The 27,348-nt window shown below is 43.4% G+C and overlaps 1 protein-coding gene across 6 annotated transcripts in view; it reads left to right on the forward strand.

Moving 5' to 3' along the window:
* MYO1E (myosin IE) overlaps positions 1-27,348 on the forward strand; it is a 90,224-nt gene that overhangs the window by 61,679 nt on the left and 1,197 nt on the right. For 5 of the 6 annotated variants that reach the window (XM_080396584.1, XM_080396583.1, XM_080396581.1 and 2 more), the window contains 10 exons: positions 896-994; positions 4,780-4,924; positions 8,888-9,002; positions 9,706-9,875; positions 10,300-10,445; positions 15,426-15,572; positions 17,129-17,286; positions 18,055-18,147; positions 20,601-20,805; positions 26,770-26,939. In XM_080396584.1, the coding sequence (XP_080252710.1) occupies positions 896-994; positions 4,780-4,924; positions 8,888-9,002; positions 9,706-9,875; positions 10,300-10,445; positions 15,426-15,572; positions 17,129-17,286; positions 18,055-18,147; positions 20,601-20,805; positions 26,770-26,939 (1,448 nt within the window). Of the gene's footprint in view, positions 1-895; positions 995-4,779; positions 4,925-8,887; positions 9,003-9,705; positions 9,876-10,299; positions 10,446-15,425; positions 15,573-17,128; positions 17,287-18,054; positions 18,148-20,600; positions 20,806-21,177; positions 22,211-26,769; positions 26,940-27,348 lie in introns of those variants that run through there. The other variant, XM_080396580.1, reaches the window with a different exon arrangement.

A 27,348-nucleotide genomic window follows, 5' to 3' on the forward strand; every position in this document is an offset into this window, starting at 1 on the left:
GGAACCGCAGCTCCAGAAGGAGGACAAGGCACCAAAAGGAAGCTTTTTTTTTCTTTTGCTGTTTTTCTTCTTTGAGATTCCGGGGGGGACATACTTGCTCCCTGTTGAGAACCGTAAATAAAGGCATTTTGGTGAGGGAACTGCAGTGGTGTTGGGATGATGTTGTTTCAGTTCCCATGGGCAGCAGAGTCCCTCCACTGCCATTAACACTTTGTGGGACTGGTACCAGCTCAGTTTTAGTTTGTAACCAAAGCACACCATGAGGAGCTTAGCAGGCATGCTCCAGCCAGGCGTGTGCCTGTCCTCAAGCCCTTCCTTTGCAGCGTGCTGGAACGGGGAGGAATGCTAGCTTTTCGTAAATGTACCGACCTGGCTTTCTGCTTTCTGACCCTTTGTGTAATGAAAGGTTGGCACGTGGGGCTTTTCCCAGCCATCAGATGGGGTCCTTTCTCCAGAACAACCAAAGCAGCACTACTGTGTGCTACTGCCGATGTTCGAGCGAGGTAAAACGCGTGAAACCGACAATGAAAGAACATGAAACTATTTCCTACTCCCTTGGATACCAGCTGTGTAATTGTGTAGGTGATAGTTCCTTGGCCTTTTATGGGCAATAATATTAGTTAAGAAATTTGTACATAAATTAGTTAGGAGACATGAAACTAGGAAAAAATGTTAAGGTAAACTTGCTGCACGTTTCAGTAATGTCGTCTACCTTCCTTGATAATTTTTCCTACCGTGCAGCGTGCATGGTAATGTACAAGAACAAATTCGTGTACCTGTGCATGAATTTGAGAAGTCAACACTCTTTAAATGTGATACGGACTTTTCAGAATACCTCATTCCACAAATATGCAAATAAAATGGATTGTAAATCTTGCATTGTTTTTGTCCACAGGGTAAAACATCAAGTGGAATACTTAGGTCTGAAAGAAAATATTCGAGTAAGAAGAGCTGGCTATGCCTACAGGCGGGTTTTCAAGAAGTTTTTGCAGAGGTAGGTAATACTCAGAAGTATTACAATATAATTGTTGATATGATGATGAGGAAAACAAGAAGTTGCAAGTTTTGAAAGCTTCCAATTTCCCACTTACCCTTTCCTTTTTCCTCATTTACCTTGCTCATGATCTAGATTACACAGAAATTTGGAAGTGTCTTAAAGGCTGCCTTTTGTGTCTTTGAAAGTCTTTTCATTTTTCTTTAAACCTGCCTAAGATCTCAGTTCTTTTTGTAGTGCTGTGAGAGGGTTCCTCAAAGTTAAAAAGAGTTATGCGAAGAGTTACAGGCTGCAGAGCCTGGAATCTTGAGTGCCTAGGTGCTAGCCTTTAAAAAGTTACTGCTCCAGTTCTCCCAACTCTTCTTTCCCAATGACAGAAGATAAGTAAAGAAATACATGCCTGCCATTCAACCATTGCAGTGTGACCAGTAGCCTTAGCTTAAATAGCTTGTTATATCCTTCCGCTGGTGTTCAGACAGCTGGGAATGGTTACAACTCAAACCACTGCAGCTGCTCACTGACTGAAAGCCAGAGCTCTGTAAGACCAATCCTTTTTTCAGGGTCTTAGGACCAGCTGTTAAGATGATTAACTACCTCCACTAGCTAATGAAATCCTCTTAAATAAGAGCAATTTCAAGATTTGTACAACATTCAGCTTCTGTTTCTCAGAAAATTGAGACATACAGCTAAAGAATTCCCAAACTGGGGCATTAGATTACAAATCAGCCTTTGTTGGAAGTCTGTTGCCTTTGAGAATATAAAACACAAAACCCAATCAGCTGTTGCAAAGGAAGGAGTATAATTAATCAGATGGCACGGAACAAAGCCAATGGTAATACTTCACGATAACACAGAGAATGTTCTAATCATCTAGTAACAGAGAGACCTAAAATATCAGAAAAGTAGGGACTAGATTTTCATTACAGAATAATTTTAAATCCCTTTTTCTTCATGATCTTCAAGCCCAGACATGTAAACGTGAATATGCTTCAGGTTGGATTACTTCACAAAACCATCGCTGAGAGTAACAGTGTGTTACATCTAGCCTCCATGGTTCTTGCACACCGATTGTAAGGCCTGTGCAGGTCTAGAAATCTGCACAAAGGCAAGCTACACAGTCCTTCTGGCAGGTGAATAGATTTCTGTACTTCACGTTATATGTGGAGATTCACAGGCAGTCAAAACCATTCTTTATAGAATTCATCCGTTTGTTTCGAATCAGTCTTGTTAAATTGAACATTTTTGTTATAAGTAAAACTCTTCCTGCAACCTTTCCGTTCACAGTTCGCTAGCATCCAGAACAAGCTCTGTTCTGACACCCTGAGTCAGTGTGAGTAGCAGGGGCTGAGGCATGGGATGGAGAGGAAATGCATGCTCGCACACTTGTTTTCCTTGGGCGTTCCTTGGCAGCTCCATAGAAGTGGAGATTTCTGGGCTGAATAGACTTTTATGTACAACATTTACATTTGCATGCAAAAAGCCACAGTCACTGAAAAGGCCTGTGTGTTTCAAAGCATAACCGATGTGAAAGCTGAACTCCATGCTCCCGTATTTAGACATAGGACATAACTGCTTACTGTGAATTTTTTTTTTTTTTTTTTTTTTGGGGGGGGGAGTCATGATTTGAAAATTTCAGAAGCATTTTAAGAGCACATTTATTACTTGTGCTGAAATCCTCTGTAAGATCAAATCACACAAGCTTGAAAAATCTAGATATTTGGATAGTGATATAACCAGTTTAAGGGGAAGCATGCACAAGTACATTAGAGGAAAGGGCTGATTCTAAACAGCACAATGATGGAATTGCCACGTTATAAAATTGTGAAATACTTAGTTGGTGCATGTTATAGAATAACCTGTTTCTTCTGCCTTGTAGACTTGTCACACTAATGAAGCGTATGAAGTTAGAATTTATGAAAAAGGAGAATTTCAAATCTATTCTTCTTTTGTACCCGAGAGCTTTGCTTGTATTAAAAGGTCTTAAGGCATGGTTTTTCCCCATGTCCTCCTTTATAACTCAGAAGATGTAGGAAAGAATTTGTAGCATGCTGAAATGCAGTGTCAGATTCTGTGCTGTGGAAGGTAGCGGTTTCACATGCCTTTATTAACATCAGCTTCTTTACATTTAGACTCTTAGACCCACCTATACAACTATACTGTTGGTGGTACGTGATAAACCTGCAAAAGAGGATGTTGATTAAATAAGCTGGGAGTCACTTTAACTTAGAGCTTCTTACTAGGTTGCATGTATTTATCCCATAATACTGATAAATTACGTAAATATTTAAGTGTACACATTGTCTGTAAACATAGATTATATATGTGTATATATATACATATAATATACTTCTGTATTTAAGATGACATAAGACCTACTTTGTTACACCATCATGTTCCTGAGCATTTGTTAACTAGGAATAATTTGAACATGAAAACATCAGTAGACCCTTTTGAATCCTACTGAATTATTCATAAGTTAGCTTTCTCTTTTCACATACTTGCTATTTAGAGGTGTTTGGGTTTTGTGATACATTCCTTTTTAACTGTTTGCTATTTCTGTTTGCGTGGTACTTGTAATTTAAGTTGCATGACACTGTTTCTGCTTCCTGGCTGGATAACATTTTAGATGGGACAAGAATAAACATTCCCTTAAGGAATTTTCTAACAATTCCTTGTGTGTTTTTGAGAACATCTTATTAGGAGCTGCCTAGATCTTCTCAAGAAACAAGAACTTGGGAATTACAGCAAACTGAACTCCATAGTTTATCACTTTTTTCATTAGTTGAATGTTTTACTAATAAGCATGATTTAGTTTATATAACTCAGTTACACTTAAGGCATTAATAAAAATTGTCACGGTAATAGATTTGGGGGACAAATTTGTCACAACACATTTAGCTGTTCTCCAGTCTCATTGTCAAAGGACTCTAAGTAGCTGCTGCTAGAGAAGTTACTTATCCGTGGACATGCCGAGGCAGCTAGAGCCCATCGGTGCTCCTCGGTGGGCAGTGAACAGCGAAACAAGGCAGCTTTGTAATTCAGCCTGGCAGTTCCAAAAGCCCAAATTAAGCCTGAAAAAGCGGACGGTTTAAGTGGGGCTGCAACCTGGCATCAACCTAATTTTCAACACTTAAAGGGAATATCATGAGGCAGAAGACTGCTCACCTCTCCCTATCAAAGACGTGTTACTATAGCACTTCCCTAGTCGGTTCCCAGTGTTCCTTCTGGGTAGCACCAGCATCACTATGTCTTCCCTCTTGCACCAGGGGCCAAGCCAAAGGCTTTCTGGGATAACGCCAGGAATAGCTCCTTGCTAAATGCAGACCAGCTGTTGGACTGGTGGGTTAGGAGCATGAGCTGGCCACTTGCTTAGAAACAGAAGAGGCCTTTGTAAGAGTAAGACAGATGAAGGCTGGAGTGGGAAATGGGCCACGTGCTTGGGAACGAACCTAGAGTACCGAGGGTGTAGGTACTTAAGTCTGGACCATAAGTCATTGCTAGTAACTAACCTTGTCCTGGACTTAAGGAGATCACGCACAACTGTCTGTAACTAACTACTGCAGTTAGCAAATAGTAACCGAGCACCTGGAAATGGGAGACTCCTGGACACTGTTGTCCTCATTGCAGTTGTTTGGTCTTGCTAAACAAGTAACGTCTTAATACTGTGCATCTTCCACACTCCAGGCTTTTTTTAAGTCCTGCTGAAATTGCCAGCTCTCACCTTGGGGTAATGCTGCCACTGCTGGTTGCTGTCAGGTTTTAATCTCTTCTCCTTGGTGGTTAAGGTACGCCATTCTGACGAAAGCAACCTGGCCTTCCTGGAAAGGAGAAGAGAAACAAGGCGTGCTCCACCTGCTTCAGTCAGTCAACATGGATCCTGACCAGTACCAGCTTGGGAAATCCAAAGTCTTCATCAAAGCTCCTGAGTCTGTAAGTGTGGCAGAACATGAGTCTTTATGTATGAAACTGTTGTGCTGCGATAAAAGGCTCAGAAGCTGAGCGTGCCTGCTCAGGTGGGAGAGGCGTAAGAGTGTAAGTCAGGCTGGGCAGGTCTGTCACAGGTGCCTCGAGGCTGTACCGGGGTTCTGGGCACTTACAACCGGCACAGTACAGAAGGACCCTGTGTGATTTTGACACTAATACAGGGACCATCAAACACATCACGAAGAGGAGATAGGATATGAAAATGCTTTGGTGTCACATTGCACATGGTGACGTTCCATCAGAGAATCTGTCATGTGAAGGCACCTCATGGCATGAAGACGTATCTATGACCGTTGGCCCAAGAAAATGGGTCTCCTCGGTACAAGAACTCCTGATAAAGATAGAATAGCCCCCAGTTATAGTAAGGCTATCTTATGCATGATTGAGTAAATCAATGCTCCCAAATGACTGAAATCCCACTCAAAGAGAACATGAGGGAGGCATCAGAAGGCTGGTTTTACCCTGTGGCTGCTAAACTGCACAAAATCTGTTGGAAAAGAATTTTCTAAAGTTGTCAATGAAAAAACCATGCTCTACTCATTGTCATGTATCCCCTATTTATCAGAAGCAACTGGGCTTAGTTTGGTAGCAGTTGAGCATTAGGTGGTTTCTTGGTGCTCTACCTGAAGTTACGTATCAAAATAGAACACTTCTATTGCTGCCGTTTTCCTTTGCAGAAACTGTTCTTTTTCTCTGTAGAGCAGCAGTAATTCAGGCAATGACACTGCTGTGCCCAGTCACATGGGAAGATACCTGTTAAAGAGAAAAATAAAACTCTTCTCCAAGTCATAATAGAAATTGTGTGGTTTCTGCCATAAATAGGGTGAGGAATTCTCTGTTTAGGAATAATGAGACTTTACATTCCTGCCATCTGAGACATGTTTCTATAATAAATCATACAGTATTTAAGATGTTATTAGAATTTCTGTAATAAATTAGAATTTCTATAATAAATCATACAGTATTTAAGGTTATTAGAATACTTAGGTGCACATTGACAGAGCAGGAAATTCTAGTATAGGATTAATCCTACTTAATTATTGCAAGCAGCACCTTAGCTAGCCAGTTTAATGAAGTGTGAGCTTTATTTGCCTTCCTCTGTAGCACAGGCCATCATTTATTTCTCAAGATTATTGGGGAGTTTGTCTTGCAAATTCAGTGCAGTAGCCTTGGACATCAGCAGATGTCTGATACCTCTTCTTGTGGCGTTACAGTTGTGACTTAGTCCTTTACTGACGACCTCAAGTATATTACAGCATGGTGGTGGGTACACATTCTGGTCGAGCATCTATTTGAATTAATACAGACAACCTAGTTGCTTGTAATGACAAGGAACCAGAATTGGTAATTCAAGCAACATCTTCCAGTTTCGTGTTCGTTGTCTTACACTGTAGCAAACCTGATTTTCTTGTTCTCACTGTGAAATGGTTTGGCATCCATGCCATTCATTGCAGTTAGTCTTAAAGCAAATACAGTCTCAGTTTGGGAGACAAACAAGCAAAGAAACCAAAATAATTCATGTGATGGCTGTTTTCTTGATGTTATGCTACTTTATAGATAAGTAAATCCAAAATTTTAAAGTATTTGTTGTTTTCACTTTTATGTAATAAATCACATAAGGAACTGTCTTCCCCAGCTGCTGAAATGCCCCAGGCTCGGTATGTTTGCACCTCGTAAGAGCACAGATTTTTCAGCAGCCATATCTTAACAAATGTGGTGGGTCTTATTCCTGTTTTGCTCAAAGAAAGAAATGAAATCATCTGCTGGTGTCCGTCATCTGTTTAATAGCCAGGCGGCAAGTGCTGAACCTAAGATGGATGAATCTAATGCCGCTTCACTCTGAAGTGGCCAAAATGTTGAATGTTCTGTACCCCAACATCATGTGCTGTTAGTTGTTTCCAAGAGGGAGTTGCTTTCCAGTGGGTGCATGTTCTCTGTCTGACACAGTTTTGTAACACCTGGTTGCATGTATATGCATTTAATGGCACGTCTGTGAGTTTTACCGAGGGATTGTTCTGCAGGTTAACCCGACATGAGGTTGACTGGAAATAGTAAAGCCCTTTTGGGTTGCATTTTGATTTGCTTTGAATTACTGTGTACGTTTTCTTTAAATGAAAAGCCATGAAATCCATTTTTAAACATGTACTAAAAATAGCCTGGGTCTTTGTCATTTTAAGTTGAAAATTCTTCTGTGAGCTGAATATTCTAAAGCTTGATTTATATCTTTTAGTATCAGAGACAGTCATCTAACATTTATATTACTAAAGTATTGGCTAGGATTATGTTACCTTCGAGAAAAATAATTTTTTGATGGGAAACGAGAATTTTTCTTTCTGCCACCAAAGAGAGCACACCTGTTGTGGTTAATCAGATGAAAAATGCATGACTTGCTTGGGAGTGTGAGGGGAGGCTTTATAATATATATTTTAGGAAAGAATTTATGCAGTATTTTAATTTTGTAGCTTACAAACCATGTTTTAACTTCCTCAATTGTGACCTTCTACTGCAGGTGATAGACTGTTTTGCCTTGTGATTTTGCGATTAGCATTATTGTTAGAGAAATAACTGGCAAGTGTTCACAAGACACTACATCGGTATTGTTACCGTAACCTGAATTGCTGAAGGGCTTGGTCATGCCCCTGCTGAAGCTGAGCAAGTTTTTGCATCAGGAGTGCTCATGCCTGGGTGCTGAAACCCTATCTAGTGCTCGTGTGTTTGTGAAGAGGTATTTTTTTTCTTTTTAATAAGTTTGCTGTAGATGGAGAATTGCCAATGGAGAAATAAATTTTATGGGTGGCAGAAAGGAGACTTCATTATTTACATTTCCATCAAACACCTGAATAAATAACTGTACAAGAGCAAGTGAGGTTCTGCGGAAATGGTTTGCACTAGATCAAGTTTCCTTTTTAAGATCAATGTGAACGATAGTATTTTTCAAGATTTGCATGGTTTAGGTAGGGCAGCAAATTAAAAAAAAGGATCTTTGCTTCTCGATATACCTGGTTTTACTAATTTTATCTCTTGAAAAAAGCTAGAAGAGAAGTCCTTATGAAAATTAAGTACACAGTAAAGGGAAATAATATGCAACAGTCATGTCAGTGGACTGATTTAGTACTTGAATTGTTAGCCAAATGCTTGTGCTTCTGATGACACAAGAACACATTTTACTAAACTTAAAGTATCTAAAATGCTATAAGTGAAATATGCTGTATCCTACGTAATGATGAAGTTGTTCTAATGCATTACATTTACATATATTTTAGCGGGACCTGGGAAATTGTCAAAAAAGGAGATGCACCTTCCACTTCTGTTTTGATAAATCGGCATTTTCTCTTGAATTCTGACAACTTTTTAGATGTGAAAATCTTATTATGTCATACTGAAATACAAGGCCATGGTTGTAAATCCTGCAGCTGACAAACTTTGCTGCTGGGAAAGAATGGAGCCAGTGGGCATGAGAGTATGAAATTCAGACAGGGAAGAAATCTGCGTGTGAATAGTATGTGATTTTACACATTGCACCGATCCCCACAGACAAGGTAGCATTCTGACAAGAGAAAGAGGGATTTTTGGAGAATGTGAAGATGGAGGCTAGATGGATGCCCACTGGAGAACCTTGAGTTGCACCAGGAGAATATTTCAGGGAGGATCCGTATTACTCTTCCTTCATCATTGGATATTTGGATGGATTAATGGATAGGCTGGTAAAAGCCAGAACCACTCAAGCATTAGAGATTTCTTCCAGAAAAGGTTACCTTAATGTTCTGGTCTCGGGTACCATAGTTTTGGTAGAGACACCAGCCTTGATCTATAGTGAAATACACTGGGCAGCTGTTAAAAGTGAAATACAGCTTTTTCTTGGAACTTTTCACATAAAATGACCCACCCTGCTGTCTCTCTGTACTGCAGCTATTTTTGTTAGAAGAGATGAGAGAGAGGAAGTATGATGGGTATGCCAGGGCCATCCAGAAGGCATGGAGGAAGTATGTGGCCAGGAAAAAATATGTACAGATGAGAGAAGAAGGTAAGTCATAACTTCTGATGACAGGTGTTTCACACATGGTTCCACAGACAGAAAGAGTGCCACAAGAGAGGAAGGAGAAATCTCCCTCTCTACAGAACAAACTGTTGCATTGCAGATAATTGTCTGTGAATGTCTCCAAATTGTTGGACCCCCACCACTGCTGAGGCTGGCTGCTCTGCATGCGTGGATTTCTTGGACAACCTAGTATTTTGCTCTCAAAGCCAGACTGAGTAGGACAGAGATCAGAGATGTTCTGGGCTAGTGAAAAATAAGTAGCTTCCCACAGTTATCTAGGACCTAGATACAGTTCTGTAGATGATGCAAATCCATCCAGGGACCGTAATGCTCAGTTGCATGTGTGACCTGGGTGATGTTAAGGAACAACATTCTGCGTTTTCTTAGAAGAGTTAATCTAATTTCCAGCAATGAATGAGTGAGAAATTGCTTAGTTCCAGAAGCGCTCCTGATTCATCAGAACTGTTGAGCTTGCCATCAGTGTATTTCATTGGAAATGGATTTAATAATCAGATGGATCCTTATGCAAAGGATTAGTAGCAGTGCTTCACTATTTTTTCCATATTATAAATAATTTGGTTATCACTTCTTCCCAAAAAGTTCTGCTTGAAACAGTTAGCTCTTTCAGATCACGAGTTGAGAAAATTTAGTAAGTGCTATTAATCAATGTTTATTTTTGATATTTAAGCATCAGATCTATTGCTGAACAAGAAAGAAAGACGACGGAACAGCATTAACAGGAATTTTGTGGGAGATTACATAGGCATGGAGGACCATCCAGAGCTACGCCAGTTTGTGGGCAAACGGGAGAAGATTGATTTTGCAGACACCGTAACTAAATACGATAGACGGTTTAAGGTATGTTTGAGAGCAACATCCACTGATGATTAGTTCTGCTAGGGAGTTACAGATTTCTACCATCCTTTAACAGAAACTCCGCCACGTCAGTGTCCTACCATCTAGGATACCAGCTTGGAGAAAAATGACTTAAAAGACCCATAGGGAAGCAGTCACCGCGTGCGGTCAGAACATGGCCATTAGCAAACCTGTTGTCTCAGGATGAGGACTTCATGGGACTTGCTGGGCACAAAGCTACTTCTCTGTCCTGTGCAGTCTGACTCTAGGGTCTTGCGATTAATCACATCAGTATTTTTTTTCCCTTGAGCCAAAGACTGACAGTATTGCCCCAGATCACAGTACATTCTGCTTTTGGAACAGCACCACGACGTTAGTGCATTGATCTTTGCATAGCTGTGTATTTTCAAACAATTTTGTGTTTCAGAGCGTGAAGCGAGATCTTGTCCTCACTCCAAAGTGCATATACCTGATCGGGCGTGAGAAGATAAAGCAGGGTCCAGAGAAAGGCCAAGTGAAGGAAGTCTTAAAGCGAAGGATGGAAGTGGAGAGAATTCTTTCTGTTTCTCTAAGGTCAGTACCGTGGAAATATCTTTCCATTGACAGATAAATTTGTGTAGGACAGGGGAAATAAGTTGATTGATGGAGGGTGAATTTCGTAAGCTGTATTAATTGAATCTTGTAAACAAAGAAAGATGAAGCCTTATTTTCACTCCCAACCCTGGTAAGTATGTTATAGCAATGGATGTTTAAGGACAGAACACAAACGTTTTCCAACTAGTCGTTAAAATGTTTCACTTACACCAGGTCTGGCCTACCTTAAAGTGTATTCTGTCCAGCGTATATTCACCATGCACAAGCAGGGTCTAGTAAGTTTTGGCTCAAGCTTGTATCCCAGAAATAATTCTTACTTACAGAAGTACACCTTGTACATATCCGCTGCTCCCTGAAGGGGCGTTCTCTCTCTGGTGAGCTACTAAAACCTTTATTTCTAGTTGGATTTCACCTTGCTTCTGCTGACTGACTGTCAGGCTAATCCCAGATTGCAGGAAGTTTCTGAGGTGTCCACACAGGGCTGAGAAACCCAGTTAGGTCAGCAACAACAGGGAGAAACTGCCCACAAGCCCCGTGGATTCTGGCATGTGTTGTTTCACCCCTTGGAAGAGGAGTGAACAGTGTCTCTGGATACCTCTGCATTTGTTACTGCAGTTTATTGGAGCTGGTAGAGGACTGTAATTTAATACAAAAAAATACCAATCCAGGGCAACAAGTCTACTCTAAATATTGAAATAAATGACTATTTTGACACAACACAAGTCTACACTTGAGTGCTGTGTATTGATAGTAACCAGGAAGGTTTTTTAGTATATGCTTATAAAACCTTCCCATTAGCATAGCCAGCAGTCTTCTCACAGGCATTATCCAGGACTTAAAAGCAGCAGATTTCACATTTTTGCAGAATTTTTCACAGCCATTTCAAGACTAGGGAAAGGTCTGCAAGCTGTGCCTGCTGCCAGCGCTGTTTTCAAAACCTGTGGTTTATTTATCATACATCTTTGCAATGGAAGTCGCAACAGAACAACTGTAGTGGATCCGTAATGAGTGGAACCTGTCGTCTTTGTTGTGCGCCGTGTTTGGACGGTGCCCTTTGCAAACCCTGAGCAGGTTGCAGCCAGACACGCTGGAAGGATGGAAAGCTGCTACCCTCCTCTCACAGGAGCTGACAGTTACAGGGAACCTGAGCCAAACCTGAATGCCTTTAGTTCAGAGGAAATCTGTTACATTATGTCTGATAATGTTTTGGACTTAGCTTATTGATTTTGCTTTGTTGTCCAAAGCATTGGGGTTTGTATATGCTAAAAGTAGGTTCAGAATTACAAGCTATCAGACTGTCCAGGTGTTCCTCCAAAACCAAACCCTAAAGAACCTAGTGGGGCAAGAGGGCTTTTCCCTGTTACCATATTACTGTGGTTCTGAGTTCAAAATGGGTCTTAATCAAGGAATCCCTTAACTCTCTATTGAAGTGGCTCAGTAGTAGTACAACACCGGCTGCAGAGGCTGTAAAAGTTACCGCTTCTCTTGAATCTGAGGTATCTCTCAGTGATGAGAGCCAGTGCTTGTAATATTTAACAGTCTTCAAATAGTAAAAACAGAGTGAAACCTTTATTTGGTACATGTATTACCTACTATGTAGGTTTTTGGAGGAAAAAAAACCACAACAAAACCCCCCAAACAGTTTTTCAGATGTCAGGCTCAAAGTGAAAATTGTATGAGCTCTAACTTGCATTCTGTCATGTGTTTTCAAAAGAAAGGTTCATTGTCCCTATATATATTTTTTTATATATATATATATATATATTCTATAACTCTAAGATAGTTGATTTCTGATTAGTTTTGAAGTGAATCTCAAACCTCTGCGCTGGAAGAAAATAATTGCAGTAACATTCTTCATGAGCTTATCCAGAATGGCTTTAGCTCTATTCTGTATTGCAGAACAGAGCCTCAAAGTTCTGTAAGTTCCAATTCTTATTTGTACTATTTTACATGCAATATTCAATTTTAACTAAATCATTACAGAATAAAATTATTTTAAACAGAAAGGGGAGAGAGTATAACTGGATTCTTGCATCACATTCTAAACAATCTCTCTCAAGAAACCCCTGTGCAATTTATCGATGTAAGCTTGTATCAATACACTTATGCATAGTAAAGGCAGATTAATTAGCATTATTGACATGTATGAACAGCAATTAACACTACATAACAAGTTAAATTACTGAAGGAGGTGCATTTTAAATTGCAAAATGCCCAACTTGGAATTTGGTCAGGGTACCGAGACTGGCAACCTATACTCTCATGGAAACATTCTTGTGCTTTTAGGAACAATAAATAACTGAGCTTTATAATTATCTGATAAGGAGTGACATCCTAACAGCGTCGGGAAGTCAGACTCTGCCAAATCAGCAAAAACAGGACCACTGATGGGATAATAGTTACTGTAGGTCTTGAGCTTTTCCTGTACATCTCATTCAGAACCTGGCTGAGGCCCCAGATTTGCCTGACGATAGGAAAGGGGGGCGATGCTCTTACTCTGCTTTTACAGGTTTTGTATTGCCATTTTGAACGCTAATGAGGTATGTTTGTAGGTTCATACGCTCTTTTTCAAATTATGGGGAATATTCCAGAATTTGAAAGGCGGTTACGGAGCGCACAGGTAGGCAGATGTGTAGAACAGGTAGCGGTACGACTCATCCTTCACCTCGTGGGTCAGAATTGTATTTTAATACCAACAGTCAAGAGCACCTCTAGCAGCACTATGAAGCTGTCTTTAATTCTGCGTAAAAAGGTACTTACAGTCTGTAGAGGGAATTGTAGTCTTCAGTCACCAGATGGAAGGTGGGGGTCAGAAGTTGGCTCTGCCTCCCCCTTTCAGATGTACAGTCGACAGCCAGGCAGGGCAGCTGGCAGAGAAGGGGATGAGCGTGCTCAGAGCAGAAAGCTATTGATTGCTAGGTAATTAGGATCAGAAAACAGTGATGAGGGCAAATAAACCTAATTTTATCTCTGAGGGTGGAGGCTTTTTTTTTTCCCCCACCCTGAGCTGAATATTCTTTGAATTCCTTATGTGTTGTAATGAATTTACTTTTGGAATTACTCTGAAATGATGGAGCAATACATGCATAAGGTTTAGGTAAGGTATCGGTGCCTCCTTCCTGTGGTGTATTGCTATGCAAAGCATTGAAAGCTCTTTCTTAGTGACAGGTATGGCACTTTGGCTGGCGCTGCACCTGGCTGCCCAAGCCACCTGCCTGGCTTTCCACAGCCCTCCCCACCGCAGTGCAGCCCTTCGCGCTTCGGAGTCACACACGCCGTTTCTTAGGAAAAACAATGAAAACTTGTAACGAACGTTTATTCTAAATCCAACAAGATTTGTAAGGTCTAAATTTCTCTAGAGAGAAATGCAAACTGTGAGTGCCTTCTTCATGAGTAGGTGATATCTAACATATTGGAATAAATTGCTATTATAAAATAGGATTTTGTGATATTAGTAGTAGTAGCAGCAGCAGATTGACCCCCAGCATTGACAAAAAAGCAGAGCATCTTTGCCTTCAGACTCCCTGCTGTGGGCTAAACAGCCATGAAAAGGAGCCACAGATTTTCTGCCCGGAGGACTTAACAGTATCTAACTAATGCTGCTTTCCTCCGTGGGTCTGCTCCGTTTGGTGCAGTGCCACACGGGTGATGCGGTGGTTGCTTCGTGAGAAGGTTCTCAGTTCCCAGCTCTGCACAGCTGTCAGAGCTCCTGTGCTGCCTCTCCTCCCAGCCACGCGTTTTCTACGCTGGCTAGTGCTCAGGTGGCTGCACGGGGACATGGATAAGACCTTGAAAAGCGAGGGATGCAGAAAATTAATCTACCGGGAAAGGTCAGGAGATGGATTGTAGCGCGGGGGAAGGAACAGAAATGTGTCTGAATAAAAAGAGGGAGGGGCAGAGGGAAGGCTGCCCCTTCTGACAGCACAACAATGGTAATTTGATTTAAACTGGTTATGAAATCACACATGAAATTTAGAGGTTTCTTATCACTTCTAGTCCCCTCCCTCTGTGGTGACTCTGCCTCTATTGTCTTGTGTCTGATGTAGCATTGTGCTCCCATGCGGTGACCTGGTTCCATAAGGTCGTCCAGGACCGGCTGCAAGGTGCAGTTAATGTGCTGTGGGAGCAGCACGTGGAACCAGAGCATCCTGTGGCTGCTTCTGTGCTATTCCAGTCAGGAAGTAAGAGGGGAACCCATGGCTTCCATATTTTCAGGTCTTAGAGTTTTATTTGGAAAGCTTTGTTTGTACCTCTTTGTAGAAAGGATGCAGAAGCAGGCAGGCTCCGGTGTAGCTGTAGCTCAGAAGTGTGCCAGCGGGCTGTTGGAAGGAAGGAGGCTACACGTACAAACAAATGACAAGCATGCTGGAACAGTGGCAATCTTGGCTGGGACGTGGCATAACTGCTTTTACTGTGGGGAATCTGGAAGGGCAGAAGTCAGCCTTGCAAACGACTGAGGTGGATGTCATTTTCTGTGCTTGGCAGCATCTTCAGCAGGTGCAGACAGGAATCGATCCCAAGGTGGCAATGGAACCCAGCCGGTGGGTTTTCTACTGTGTTAAACCAAGCTAAAGCTTCCAGCTCTTACTCCAGATTTACCTGCTTGGGTTTCAGTGTTCGGTAACCTTCAAGTTGCCAATTTGCCTCTAATCACAAGTTTTGCCATTATTGAAGAGGGAACTTTAACAGCACATGTTCTTTTGCTAACAGCAATTACTGAAAAATGGCTGCCTAGTATACCTGTCCTTCAAGAAGGATTGTTTCACATACTCCATTATGAAGTCCTGAAAAAACCTCAAACCTGTTCTCAGAAAGCAAGCCTTTGTAATTAATACTGCTTGGAATTTCTTATGTTTTTAAAAAATTAACCATGACTACTCTGCAAATGTCATTATAATGCTGGCTGTATTTGCAGATGAAATCTTAGTATGAATGGTATATGCTCTGATTTTTTTCCAGCACAATGCAGGATGACATTTTCATTCTACATGAACAGGAATATGACAGTTTGCTTGAATCAGTCTTCAAAACGGAGTTTTTAAGCCTCTTATCAAAACGATATGAAGAGAAAACACAAAGGAAACTACCTCTGAAGTTTAGCAATACGTGAGTTATGGCTTTTTTCAATGGGCTTTTAAGAATAAATAATTTTGTTCTTGCTGCTAAGGCAAATGAGTGTGTGCTAGGTGTTGAGCTGCTGACGCTGTGCTTTGTTTGAAAATAGTAAGAGGCAGCACAGTGTAAAAATCTCTGTATGTGCAAGGAGACCAGACTCTCTGATCAGCTTGTCGGAGTAGTACGTTAGGATTGTACCTGGGCCACTTTCCACTGCCTGTGCATAGTAGGGTTGCCTTCATGCTACTGAAGAAGGGGCTGGAGCTTTGTGCTGGAGAGCAGCTGGGTGCCAGCAGAGCTGTGCCCCCCCAGCAAGGGCCGCACGATGGATGTGCAAGCAAGCTCCCCGTCTGTGCTGGCTGCTCTTCCCCTCGTCCTTAGCCTTGACCGAGGTGTGGACGCAGCACAACGAAGAGCTTGAAAGGCAATGCTGGAGACATAATGTAACAACCTGGAATTCTGAAGTCTATTGTGGGGACAGAGGACTGCAGGGTGAAAGGATCATTCTAAAGGAGCCTCATCAAGTAAATGATCTGGGCAACAATTTTTAGAAACAAGCTTGAAAAGCTACAGAGAGTTTGATGTGCATTTTAGCTGTAAGGACATGCTGGAAACTATCCCAACAAACATGGACTTCTGTTAATACTACTACCTGTTAAGATTAGCAACAACAGGCCTTGGATTTGTATGTTCATGTGATTTCCTTAAAAAAACTGGAAGAATTATAAAAGGGAACATGAGATGATTATTTTGGAAAGGGTGTAGGAGGGCAACAGAAGTGTGGAACATTCCTGTAGTACAATACTCCTGTACACAGGGACTCCAAAGCCAGTACCAGGAGTAAATTTTTTGTTCATGTAAGATGTATTGTATTATACTTCGGGGTCTTGCCCGAAAACCAAACCCTAATTTCCTTAGCTTATATCCCAGTACAGTGCAGAGCAGATGAATAGTGTGGAAGTGCTGGGGAAGAACAGATACATGTGTTGTGTGCACGAGCACACGTGGGAAAAAATTTAAATTGGAAAGATTGAGGGTTGTGTACACAAAACTGTTTACTCCCAGCACATGTCCAAAGCCCACTCCTGAAGCATATATTGCCATGTATATACATATATATGTATAGATATACATCTAATGGGATGTACAGAGAATGTTTAGGAATGGAGCACTTCACCTTGCTTCAGCAGAACCTGCTGCAGAGGCAGTCACATCCAAAGGCAGGCATAGATCTTTTATTCAGATCTTTGTGCATTTTTCTTCAAAACTCACTCTCCATCCTCTGCAGGGCATCTTAAACCACCTTTGAGCAGCTCTGCCAGGAAGTTTAAAATGTCAATTAAGAACAACACTTAAAAAAGCATGAAAAAAAAGAGATTTTATTAGGTGGTTTATGTCAGCTAATCACTCGGGGAATACAAATTCTCGATCTAAGCTTTTTTCTAATACATTTCTAAGTTACCTGCTGCCAAGTGATACTGTCCTGATTTCACACGGAAATGCTTTCTGTTTTTTTTTTTTTGTTGTTGTTCATGTGCTTACATTAGACTTGAAGTGAAGCTGAAAAAGGAGAGCTGGGGGCCCTGGAGCAGTGGTGGGTCTCGACAAGTGCAGTTTATGCAAGGCCAAGGAGATATAGCCATTCTCAAGCCGAGCAATAAAGTGCTGCAGATCAGCATCGGACCGGGGCTACCAAAGAATTCCCGTAAGAATGGTTGACTCTCTCCTTGCTCACCTCTGGACTCAGCATGTTCTTTATTATTTCTCTGTAACACTTAAAATTTATAACGTGGGTGGTCTTCTAATGACGCAGCAGAATTCCTTGCTGCTCTAGTCGTGCTGGAAGTTTGTTACTTTCACTATATACCCACTGTTCCTGAAATGTCTGAAATGCTTTGCCCTGCAGTGAAAGAAATGAGGGCATTTAATCATGTGACGTAGTGCAGATGGCACGATTAGCCAAGCATTTTAGGGAAGCCTTTCGCTCCGCTCTGAGCTCCCGCAGTCCCCACAGTCTCGCTGCTGCACACAGGGCTGCACCAGGACAGGGCGGGTTGCAATATGACGGCAGGGAGGCTCTGTGTATCACCAAATCTGACCGAGCTGCGAATATATCAGCCTCTCTGCTTTCGTGTCCTACCTTCTTCTCATACCAATTGCTGATCAGGAACAGTACAGTGAGAGGTACTGCTGTGCCAGCTATATGTGGAACCGTAACAAAGTTCAAAGCTAATGGTCTTTTGGGCCTCATGGTGTCTTGGGACAGCTTTATTTTATGTTCTGGGGCTGGACCGGATCATAAAAGGGAGAATATTTCTGGGTCATCCTTGTTGTGCCTAAAGCTGTAGAGAACAAGCTGGCCAGCACGGCAGGAGTCAGAGTCTGATCACAGAGCAGGGGTCTGGCAGCCAGCCAGCCATACCTAATTACTGTAATTGTGAAAGGGTAACAACACCTTGCTGGTTTCTTTTAGGTCCTACTAGACGGAACCTTACCCAAAGTAGAGGGTATTCCAACAGGTCTCAAAGTCAGACTTACCCCATGAGAGCCGCGCCACCTCCTCCTGGTAAGTCCCCTCAGCCTCAGGCAAAAACAAAGGGCCACATTCAGGCCGCTTACTTTGCTGTTGCCATCTGGTAATTTTTACCCATTAAAAAAATCATAGTAAAGGTTTAAAATCCTCTTTGAAAGATCCTGTCTGGAAAACATACACGGTAGGCAGTTTAGGAAGTGTACTGTTGGAGGCTGCAGACCATCAGCCAGGTGTCCCAGCAGAGCTGTCCTGGTTGTTGGGGATGCTGGCACGTTCAGCCACGTTGTATGAAACACTGAATCTAAAACTAACCCTGTAGCCTTCTGCACTTCCCCGTCATGGGTAAAAGCTACGCACTTACCAAGCCGTAGATGCTGCTCTGCCGTGAAATTGCTGTCAGTGCCGTGTTTGTGTTTCATTGTCCCAGTGTTAGCTAACAACTCGTGTGTGCCGGGGGCTGAAACGTACCCCCGGTGCCGGCAAGCAGCATGGCTTTTTCTGCACGGGATTGATGTCATTAGGGTGTTTCACTTCTGCCCTTGAGAGATATGATTAATTTAGCCTGTGAACTCAGAGAGAAAACAATATTCCATTGACCCAACATTTCCCAAGTGGTTTGTTTTTTTTCACTTACACTCCCAGAGTACTTTTTTTAACAAAGGGTTCTCTTTCAGACAAACAGTCTCTGCTGTTTGTCGAGAAGCACAATGCTAATGGTGTAAGTTGGGTGTGCAACCAGTCTTAGTCACCAGATTAACTAGAAAATTCCCAATCCTCATAGCTGTTATGAGTCAAACTCAGGACTGCATGATCTGCAAGAGCTGCTTGTAGTAAATTGGGCAATTGCAGTAGTTAAAGTGAACCTGCCTGCAAACACAAGAGTAAATACTCATACAGAGCGAGTTAAAGGAAGGAGAGGCTGGTCTAATACTTTCAGAAGCTCTTTCAGCAGTTCCACAGCTACCTGAAAAAGACAGAAGCATTGGCTGAAGAAGCTTTGTGCCCGCAGCCCAAACCCAAACTTGCCTCGCGTGGGTGAGGTAGTTTGGATGTGGATTTGCACACAAGTCCAGGTCACTGGTGGATGCCCGTGCTTGCCGTAGGGCCTCTGACCATTTATCCCCCAGTGCTTATGACACTTCTGAGCAGACACATCAACAGAGAGTCCAAATTGACATGTAACATGGTTGTAGCATTTTTGTTGGTTGGTTGATTGGGTTTTTTCCTCCTTCTAAATTCAAACTCCTCTTTAAAGTAGCCAGTTATAGCTGGAAATATAAGATTGACAATAGGTATTACAAAAGAATTCCAATTAGACTGTCCAGACTTTCAAGGAGTGTGATTTGGGCACATTCCTCCTTGAAAGTCACAAACAATTCTCTCTATCCTGCTCTCCCAACACGGGGAAGTTACACTGTTGTCCTTCAGCTTTTGAAAGGTGTTCTGCTGTTTTCATATCCTTTTTGAAATTAACGCACCAGTAGCTGAACAAACTGTTCTGTATATATTCAGGATAAAACAAACCTTCGTTTATATTGCCATAATGTATGTGCCATACTAGCTTGGGTCCCAAAGTGAGTTTTATGTTCAAGTTATGACTACTTAAGCTCTGCCACACTATCAAGAGAGTATCAGAAGCAACGAGCAGCTGGTGGATGCAGTAAGGCTTTTCCCGGTGCCATGATGATGAATTCTCCTCTCTGCACAGCTGTTCATTCTGCTAATTTTCAACAGGCATAATCATAATGGAAAAAGGAGAGCATCACCCGCAGCATTAAGCAATCTAATTTCTGATGTAACTATAGCTCCCATTTTATTCAGTAGGGGTTTTAGGAATGTAAAACATGCTGAATTGAGCTCCTTAGGCCCTGACATCCAAGAGGCTCAGACATGGGGGGGGCGGGTATTTCACATTCAAATTAAAGCCATAATTATTTAAATGCATTTACCCTTGTCATCACCTAGAAAACTCGAACTCCTTTTGAGCTATCAAAGTAGCAAGGCTTTTTTTAAAAGAAAAAACCACCCCACACACTGAGAAACCAACCTTGCTTGTGAAAATATACAAATATTTGCAGCAACTTAAAAAACAGTCTACCCAGTATTCAGGGAGCTGGGCAGAATTTGGACTTAAAAAGAGGCCCCCAGCAATTCTAGCTAGCTTTAGATTAACCCATATCCGGATAAAATTTTATTTGCAGTGGTTTAAACAGAGGTGTGATGGTTACATGCTAGCTAACATTAATAAGGTTGAATTCAGCTGGGAGCTAATCCTCTTGCTTGTTTGTAGTAATCAGGGCACATGTTTCAAACATGAAGCCAAAATAGATCGCCAGCAGACCCAAAACTCCGTGTAAATCAAACTTGTAAGATTTCAACATTGTTTTGTTTTCAGGTTCCTTGGTAGCTCACTGACACAAAGGAAAAGTTACCTTTCTTGAGCAGTAGTTCAGACTGCACGTGTTCACACTTTTATTTACTTCTAGGTCAGCAGCAAAATGGAGTAATAAACCCCCCCGAGTTTGTAGCACTGCCCCATGTCGCAGGAAACCAACGGGCCAGCCAGAAAAACCTGTATACAAACATGACACGACCGACTTTACCACGGCAGCTCTCAGGAGGATCAGGCAAGATTTCACAGCAGCCAGAAAGCTTGGATTTCCTGAAAGTGCCCGACCAAGGAGCAGCCGGGTAAGATTTTTACATCAAATCTGAGAAATTTCTGTAATAGCTTCACACACTCAAACTGTCCATGACTGATAACAACCTTATGTCGTGTACACAGATGACCAGGTCGTTCTCTTGAGTTGTACTCAAAGGTGTCATCACAGGATTTCAAAACACATATTCTGTTGTAGGCCTTTAGGAACGAGGGTGAACCAGTTCTAGTTTAATATCTGAAATTTGCATGGTACCTTCTATTTAAAGATATTAGACACTTGGCAGGCTGTCTTTCCCTTCTGGTTTAGAGACCATAGACAGCAGATGCCCAGAGAAGCTGGCCAGCAGTCCCGTTTCAGCTGTGACTCCTGACCCACCTACCAGACCTGTACTTCTTTTTAGGAGGAAGGCTTGGCAGCATGACATTCAGGATTACTTCAGCATCTTTTGGACTTCTAAGCTGCAGCCTTGCAGAACATGTTACGATGACGATTCTAGAAGATTAGCGAGTGGGCAGGTCTTGCTGTTGTAACTGGGCATTTCCCAATAGCCAAGAGTCAAAAGCATCAAAACTATCACCAGCAGCAGCAGAAAGATGGAACCAAGAAATCATGGGCTTAGTAGAGGGAAGCAGAACAACTCTGAAACCAGCCGCTCCAGATCCTGACTGGAAGCCCAGAAGCAGGCAAACCCCCCGATTTGTGGAAATCATGAAGACAGGAGTCTTCTGTCAAATATTTATGGGACCTTAGTGTTCCAGAACGTTAAAGGCTGTGCAAAATGTGAAGTTTTTCAATGAATGAACAGTTTCTACTTTAACTCAGACCTTATAATCCACTGTCTTGAAGAACACTAGTGGAGCCTTACTATAGTGGGAATTTAAGTTCCACTTAATGTTCAAAGACTGGGGCCTGTTCAGCAATTCTAGAAAAAAAAAAAGAAAAAAAATACTGTGGTTTTGAATAAGCAGTTTGTGTTTGTCCTTGCTGATGACTTCCCAGTTGTGTGATTTAATTCTGATGTAACCAAGTCTCAGAGAGTTGCTGTTAGCAACAGCTGGTTGTCCCAGAGCACATTAAATCAGCCAGGGAAGCTACAGTAGCAGATAGAATAAAAATGCACTGTGGTGAGGTGTGATAACTTTGCATAGTAATAGCTGGTGCAGGCACAATTCTGTAGTCCACAGCTCTTTGAGTAAATGTACATGATAAATACCTCCTTGTTTAGCAGAAAAGCCGTATGTACGTAGAACGAGCCATCGTTCTTACAGCTCACCACCTACATTACTCACTGAGGGGCAGAACAAGAGGAAATTTGGACTTTTCCTGCTAAGAACTCACTGTTTGCAGGTCCTTGGTTTATAGCAGTGCAGGGCCCCCCGCAGATGCTTTCCCCCCCCCCCCGGGCTCTCTCTTTCCCTCCCTTCCAGCACTGTCACCCCACTGTCAGCCCCCATAGCCCAGCGCGGGCACCAGTGCGCTTGACTTCGCACCAGCCCCTGACTAGCTCAGCCAGCCTGAGCCTCTGCTTCCCACAGCAGCTGAGGCACCGTCCGTCCCCTGAAGGTGAGGCAGAAGTAAAACCACAGACGCTGCTGTAGTAAGAATGTTGCCTAAGGAGTTGCCCGGGTATCTCAGAATCTCCCAGGATCCCATTCTAGCACGGCACTCTTTCACCCTTATCCTAGACTGCCCACTGCAGGAATGCAGCAGCAACGTGCCACGTTCAAAGGCTGTCGTTGCTTACTAACACTTTAAAGCTCTCGTGAGTGATACTTTTTCTGTGAGCTGTCAGCTGTGGCTGACAGCGCATCGCTTTGCCAAACGTGGAAGAGCTTGCGCTTGGGATGTGCTGGGAGAAACCAAGAGTAAGGCAAACTTCCACCAAGTTTCCACCTGACCTTCTGCAGCCCCTTAACGTACGTATTTGCCCTCAGCCCTGGAATATTCCGAGGGATGAGATAGGACAGCTCAGTCGCCTTCTCCAGTCATCTGCATGAACGGGGTTCTCAATGGCAGCAGAAAATGACTTCTTTTTACCCGTATTAAGAGCATCTTTTTGTACCAGCAGCCCCTTCCCAGCTGTCAGGCAGCAGACAGGCTCCTTAGCAGAGGTTCTGCTCTGACCTCAGCGTTCCTTAGCGTGTGACGTCCACCTGGCTGCCATACGCATTCAGCATACCACAGCGCTGCTTCCAGAGAGCGTCAGGCACCTCACAGAAGACAGTGAGCGTACTCAGAACGGACAGATTTTTCAGTATCAAAAGAAGGGCGCGGGGTGCCTAGTAAGGGCTTTCTGGTTCCTGAACACACAGAGCAGAGGCAGTCAGCCCCCCAGCAAAATTAGGCACGTCCAGAGTATGTTTTCAGGTGTACCGATGGCCGTCGTTTTTCCCCACTGTGCACCAAGTGTCAGCCGTAAGGTACCGTAAGCAGATTTAGAGCATTTTTCTGGTTTAAGATTGGTCTCCAGATAAAAAAGAAATTAAGAACAAGTGGCCACTACTACTTATTTTAACGATTTCAAAATTTGAAGCATGTGCTAACACTCTCAGATGCATTTCCACACCTTTAAGTGGTGAAATTTGTCATTGCATGTCAACCTACTCTGTGAAAGCTGTTTTGCTAGTATTAGACATCTACACTGAGTTGAAACTGCAGTTCATGTAACAACAACAAAACCCCTAAGCCACAGGCTAAAGCCGTTGCGATTTCTGTCAGAGAGCTGCGACTGACACATGCATTACTGTGAAACGTAGCAGCCACCCCGTATGTCACGAGATGGGAACTATCATGTTGGATTAAAAAGATCAGCTACATCATACCACAGTTCCTGATGCTACAGGTACACACCAACAACCCCATCTGTTTCAGTCTTAGGAGTTTATAAGGATGATTAGCACACATTAAGGCTTCTGTTAGTTAGTTACCATTCAAAAAAGCAATTATGATCTATGTAGTCCATGGAAAGGGAAATAAACCCCAACCAACAGAACACACAGGGTTAGAGCACTGCCTGCCCCGTAACCGCTGTATGCTCGAGGGCTAGAAAACATCTCACCACCAGCCACAGCAGTAACGGCAACCAAAGCGGGTCTGGGACAGGCACCCACCGCTCCCCTCGGGTGGGTTTTGTGGAAATCACACTTCTCTACAGGAAGCCCCAAGTAAGACAAACGAGCGCTTGGTGACAGCTTACGATTCAGAGGAAGGAGGTAGGGAGGGAAGAGGACATCAGGGAGTGAGGGCGGTTTGGTTTGTTCTTTTGGTTTTGTTGTGGTTTGGGGTTTTTTTTCTGAGCAAGCCACAGCTGTAGGCAGCATGCAGCAGCGATACGGACGCTGCTGTGGAAGGTGAGGGAACCTCTGAAGAGGGCTCAGCACAGTAATAGTCTTAGACCTTAACATTGCAATGTGTAAGCTGCTGCCTGTCTAGTACACACTGCGAGTTCGTTGAATTGTGTCTTCCTGAAGTGTAAAAGAGTATTTTTGTCAGAAATAGTGGAAAGGGCCCAGTCCGAGGATCATTTCAGGTGGGCACTGAAATAAGCAGTTAATAATTTGATTCTGCATAGGTGTGACTTCCGAAGGTGGTGGGCTCGCCTAGGGCCGGGAGCATTCTGGCACAGGGTGTTCAGTGCTGTGTGGATGCTGGCGGTGCCAGCGCTGAGCGCGCAGGCAGCAACCCTCGCAGCCCAGCTGCTGCCGGCACTGCCCGGTGCTGGGCATCTCCCAGCAGGTGGTGCTGGGGCCGTTTGACAACCCAGTTTCCCGGCAGAAGCGGGCACGGGAGCGCTTGGCCAGCAGCCTCGGTGAGCAGCTCTCGCAGGGACGGGTGGGGGACAGCTTCCTGGGGGTACATGGTGGGAGCGGGGCACCCCAAAAGGCACAAACCCACAGCTGGGGCTGGGGGCTCGCCCCGCTCCCACACCCGCACGGGTGGGCAGCACCCACCCCCTGCCACAAGGCACAGCCCAGCTTTGCCTTTCCTTGCGTGCCAGGCAGGAGCAGGAGCGTGGCACGGAGCCCAGGCGGGCAGCAGGGCCAAGGCCAGCACCATGCCTTGACCTGGCAGCTTGGTCGCTCGTTATCCTGACCCTGCACATAGTCCCGGGGACGGCAGCGCGCTGGGAGCCACAGGGATTTTTTTGCACAGAAGCCCACGCACGAGTGAGTCTGTGGAGCAGCACATGGCACCGCTGTAGCCAGCATTTGATTTGCCTCATGCCAATAGCTCACCATCCAGTCCTGCCAGCAAGGCAAGTTGTGTTTGTTTTCCATCACCTTCCCAGTGCCTGCACGCTGGTGGCACCCTTGGCCAGCACAAGCAGCGGGGACCCAACTGGACCAACCAGTAACCCAGCCAACCTGGCAAACCATTTACCAAGTAGCTGGGCTCCCAGAGGCAGGCTACAACAGCCAGGCCTGCAGAGGATGGCAGCAGCAGGGATGCCCAGCAGCCTGCCCTGTGGTGCCATTCCCAGCATGGCGATCCTCAAGTTTCTCCAGTACATTCAGCACTATGGAAAACAAACATCCCAGGGTTTTACAGCAGCAACAAACCAAAAGCAAAAGCTGCAAGGCTGTCTTCCTGAGCATTTATCAGCGCCTTTAGTAACCTACTGAAAAGAAACAGTATGACTGCGTTCAGCAGTGGGCTAGATAACTTTTTCCGTGACTTTTCTTCAAAAGGGAAAGCTCTAGTGTTCCCTGTACACAAGGAGCGAGCTAGAAGAACTGTGAATTTAGTATTTGAAAACCACAGCCATTATAAATCTAACCCTTAAAAATGGTATTCAGGTTTAGCAAAGCTGCCTGAAAAGGCTGCAGCACTATCACAGCTTCAATTTCTAACAGTCTTTAACAATCCAATGTAAGCCTGAGGTTAAAAAACAAAAAAACCAAAAAAACCCCCAACAGCAAAACAGCATGCTCTCACCAGCAAAACATCTATTTTAACATGTTCTTGTTCCAGTGCAGTTGCAGAAGAGCTGAGCTCATTTTCTACAGATTCTTTTCTTCCGATACCCAGGGCTAGGTTTCACGTATCTATCCCGAGCAAAGCCGATACGTGCAGAACACCAGGAGAAAATCCCCTCTCCCAGTCGACATGTTTAGAACTGAAACGTCACTACAACCCCGTAGTTCAGGGCTCACCTTCTGGGGCAGGTCACTACGCAAACTTAGACCTAGACAGAGATATACTGACAATTAAGTAAGTCTAGGACTTCGTGTAAAGTAACCGTAAAGCTTTTCTGCAAGAGCTGTGTACTATTATTATGGAATTGCCTGACACGATCGCTGTTGTCTCCTCCACATTGCTGGCAAGAGTTGTAATCGTTCAGCAGCTTTTAAAATTTATTTTAAACTGACATATCTAATACCTGTTCTCTCTTCCAGCCTTTATTAGCTGATGCACTGGCAAAATGCATTCCTTCCCTCTTTCCCCTTCCCAAGCTTTGGAGTGGTCACAGCTGTGACAAAGAGTTTGTGCAGCATCTCCCCTGCTGCTTCAGAGTTGACCATAACAGAGCAAGTCCGTAGATGGACCTGGAGTCTGAGGCAACTTAAAAGAGATGCAGTCTCTCTTACAGCTTAGTCACGAGAATGGTAAAGTAGCAAGCCTATGAGCTAGAACTTTGTTTTTAATGCTAGAAACTAAATCCCTGGTGAAGCTGGTGACGTTGGGGCACGGGGAAAGACAGACTAAGCTGTTTGGATGCAGAGATATGCATGAACTGCATGTGCACATTTGTTTACATATTCCAGCCCGAGCACTAAAATGTTTTCTGTGCATTTGAACTGCCGTTAGGTACCTAGAAATGGCAACTCTGTCCCTTTCACAGGGAAGTTTTACAGCGCTAGTTTAAATTATTTTAACATTTAAGAGAATCCTTTTCCCCTTGGTCTGTGATATTCTTTAAAAATCAATTCATTAGGACAGAGGGGCTGGTAAAGCTTTGAAGCACACCACATGCGTTTTTTTCTCCCATTAGCGTTCGCAGGCAGACAACAAACCGCCCCCCCCCAGCTGGAGGAAGGCCTAAGCCACAGCCAAAACCTAAGCCTCAGGTACCGCAGTGCAGGGCGCTGTACGCATACGATGCTCAGGACACAGATGAACTCAGCTTTAATGCCAACGACGTGATCGACATCATTAAAGAAGGTACGTAGAGAGAAAAGGATCCGTTAATCAAGTACGAATCTTGAAGACACGCTGTCCCAAGTAGTTAAGATGTGACTTTTTAAGCCACCCCACATTATCTTCCCTTATGAGGCTTGCCAGTTCCCATTATAGCTCAGGGAGCAGAGAAGCCTCCACGCCAAACCTGTTCACTTAAAAGCACATTAGAGACAGATTAATGACTTACTCCTCGGTAACTGCAGATCTGTAAATTTAGTTGAGAGAGTAATTCTGCCACAGCCTGTAGCTAAAAATTAGTCTAAACGCAGCTATAGCGCAAGACCCAAAAAGCAATAAAGCAGTTCAACTCTTTGGGCCCCCAAAGCAGCCTCATGAGGCACGGTAAGGCAACTAGATTAGCAAGCTCCGCTTCTCCAAATCATTTCTCCTC

The sequence above is a fragment of the Falco punctatus genome, assembly GCF_963210335.1.
Source record: "Falco punctatus genome assembly, chromosome: 7".
Lineage (NCBI taxonomy): Eukaryota > Metazoa > Chordata > Aves > Falconiformes > Falconidae > Falco > Falco punctatus.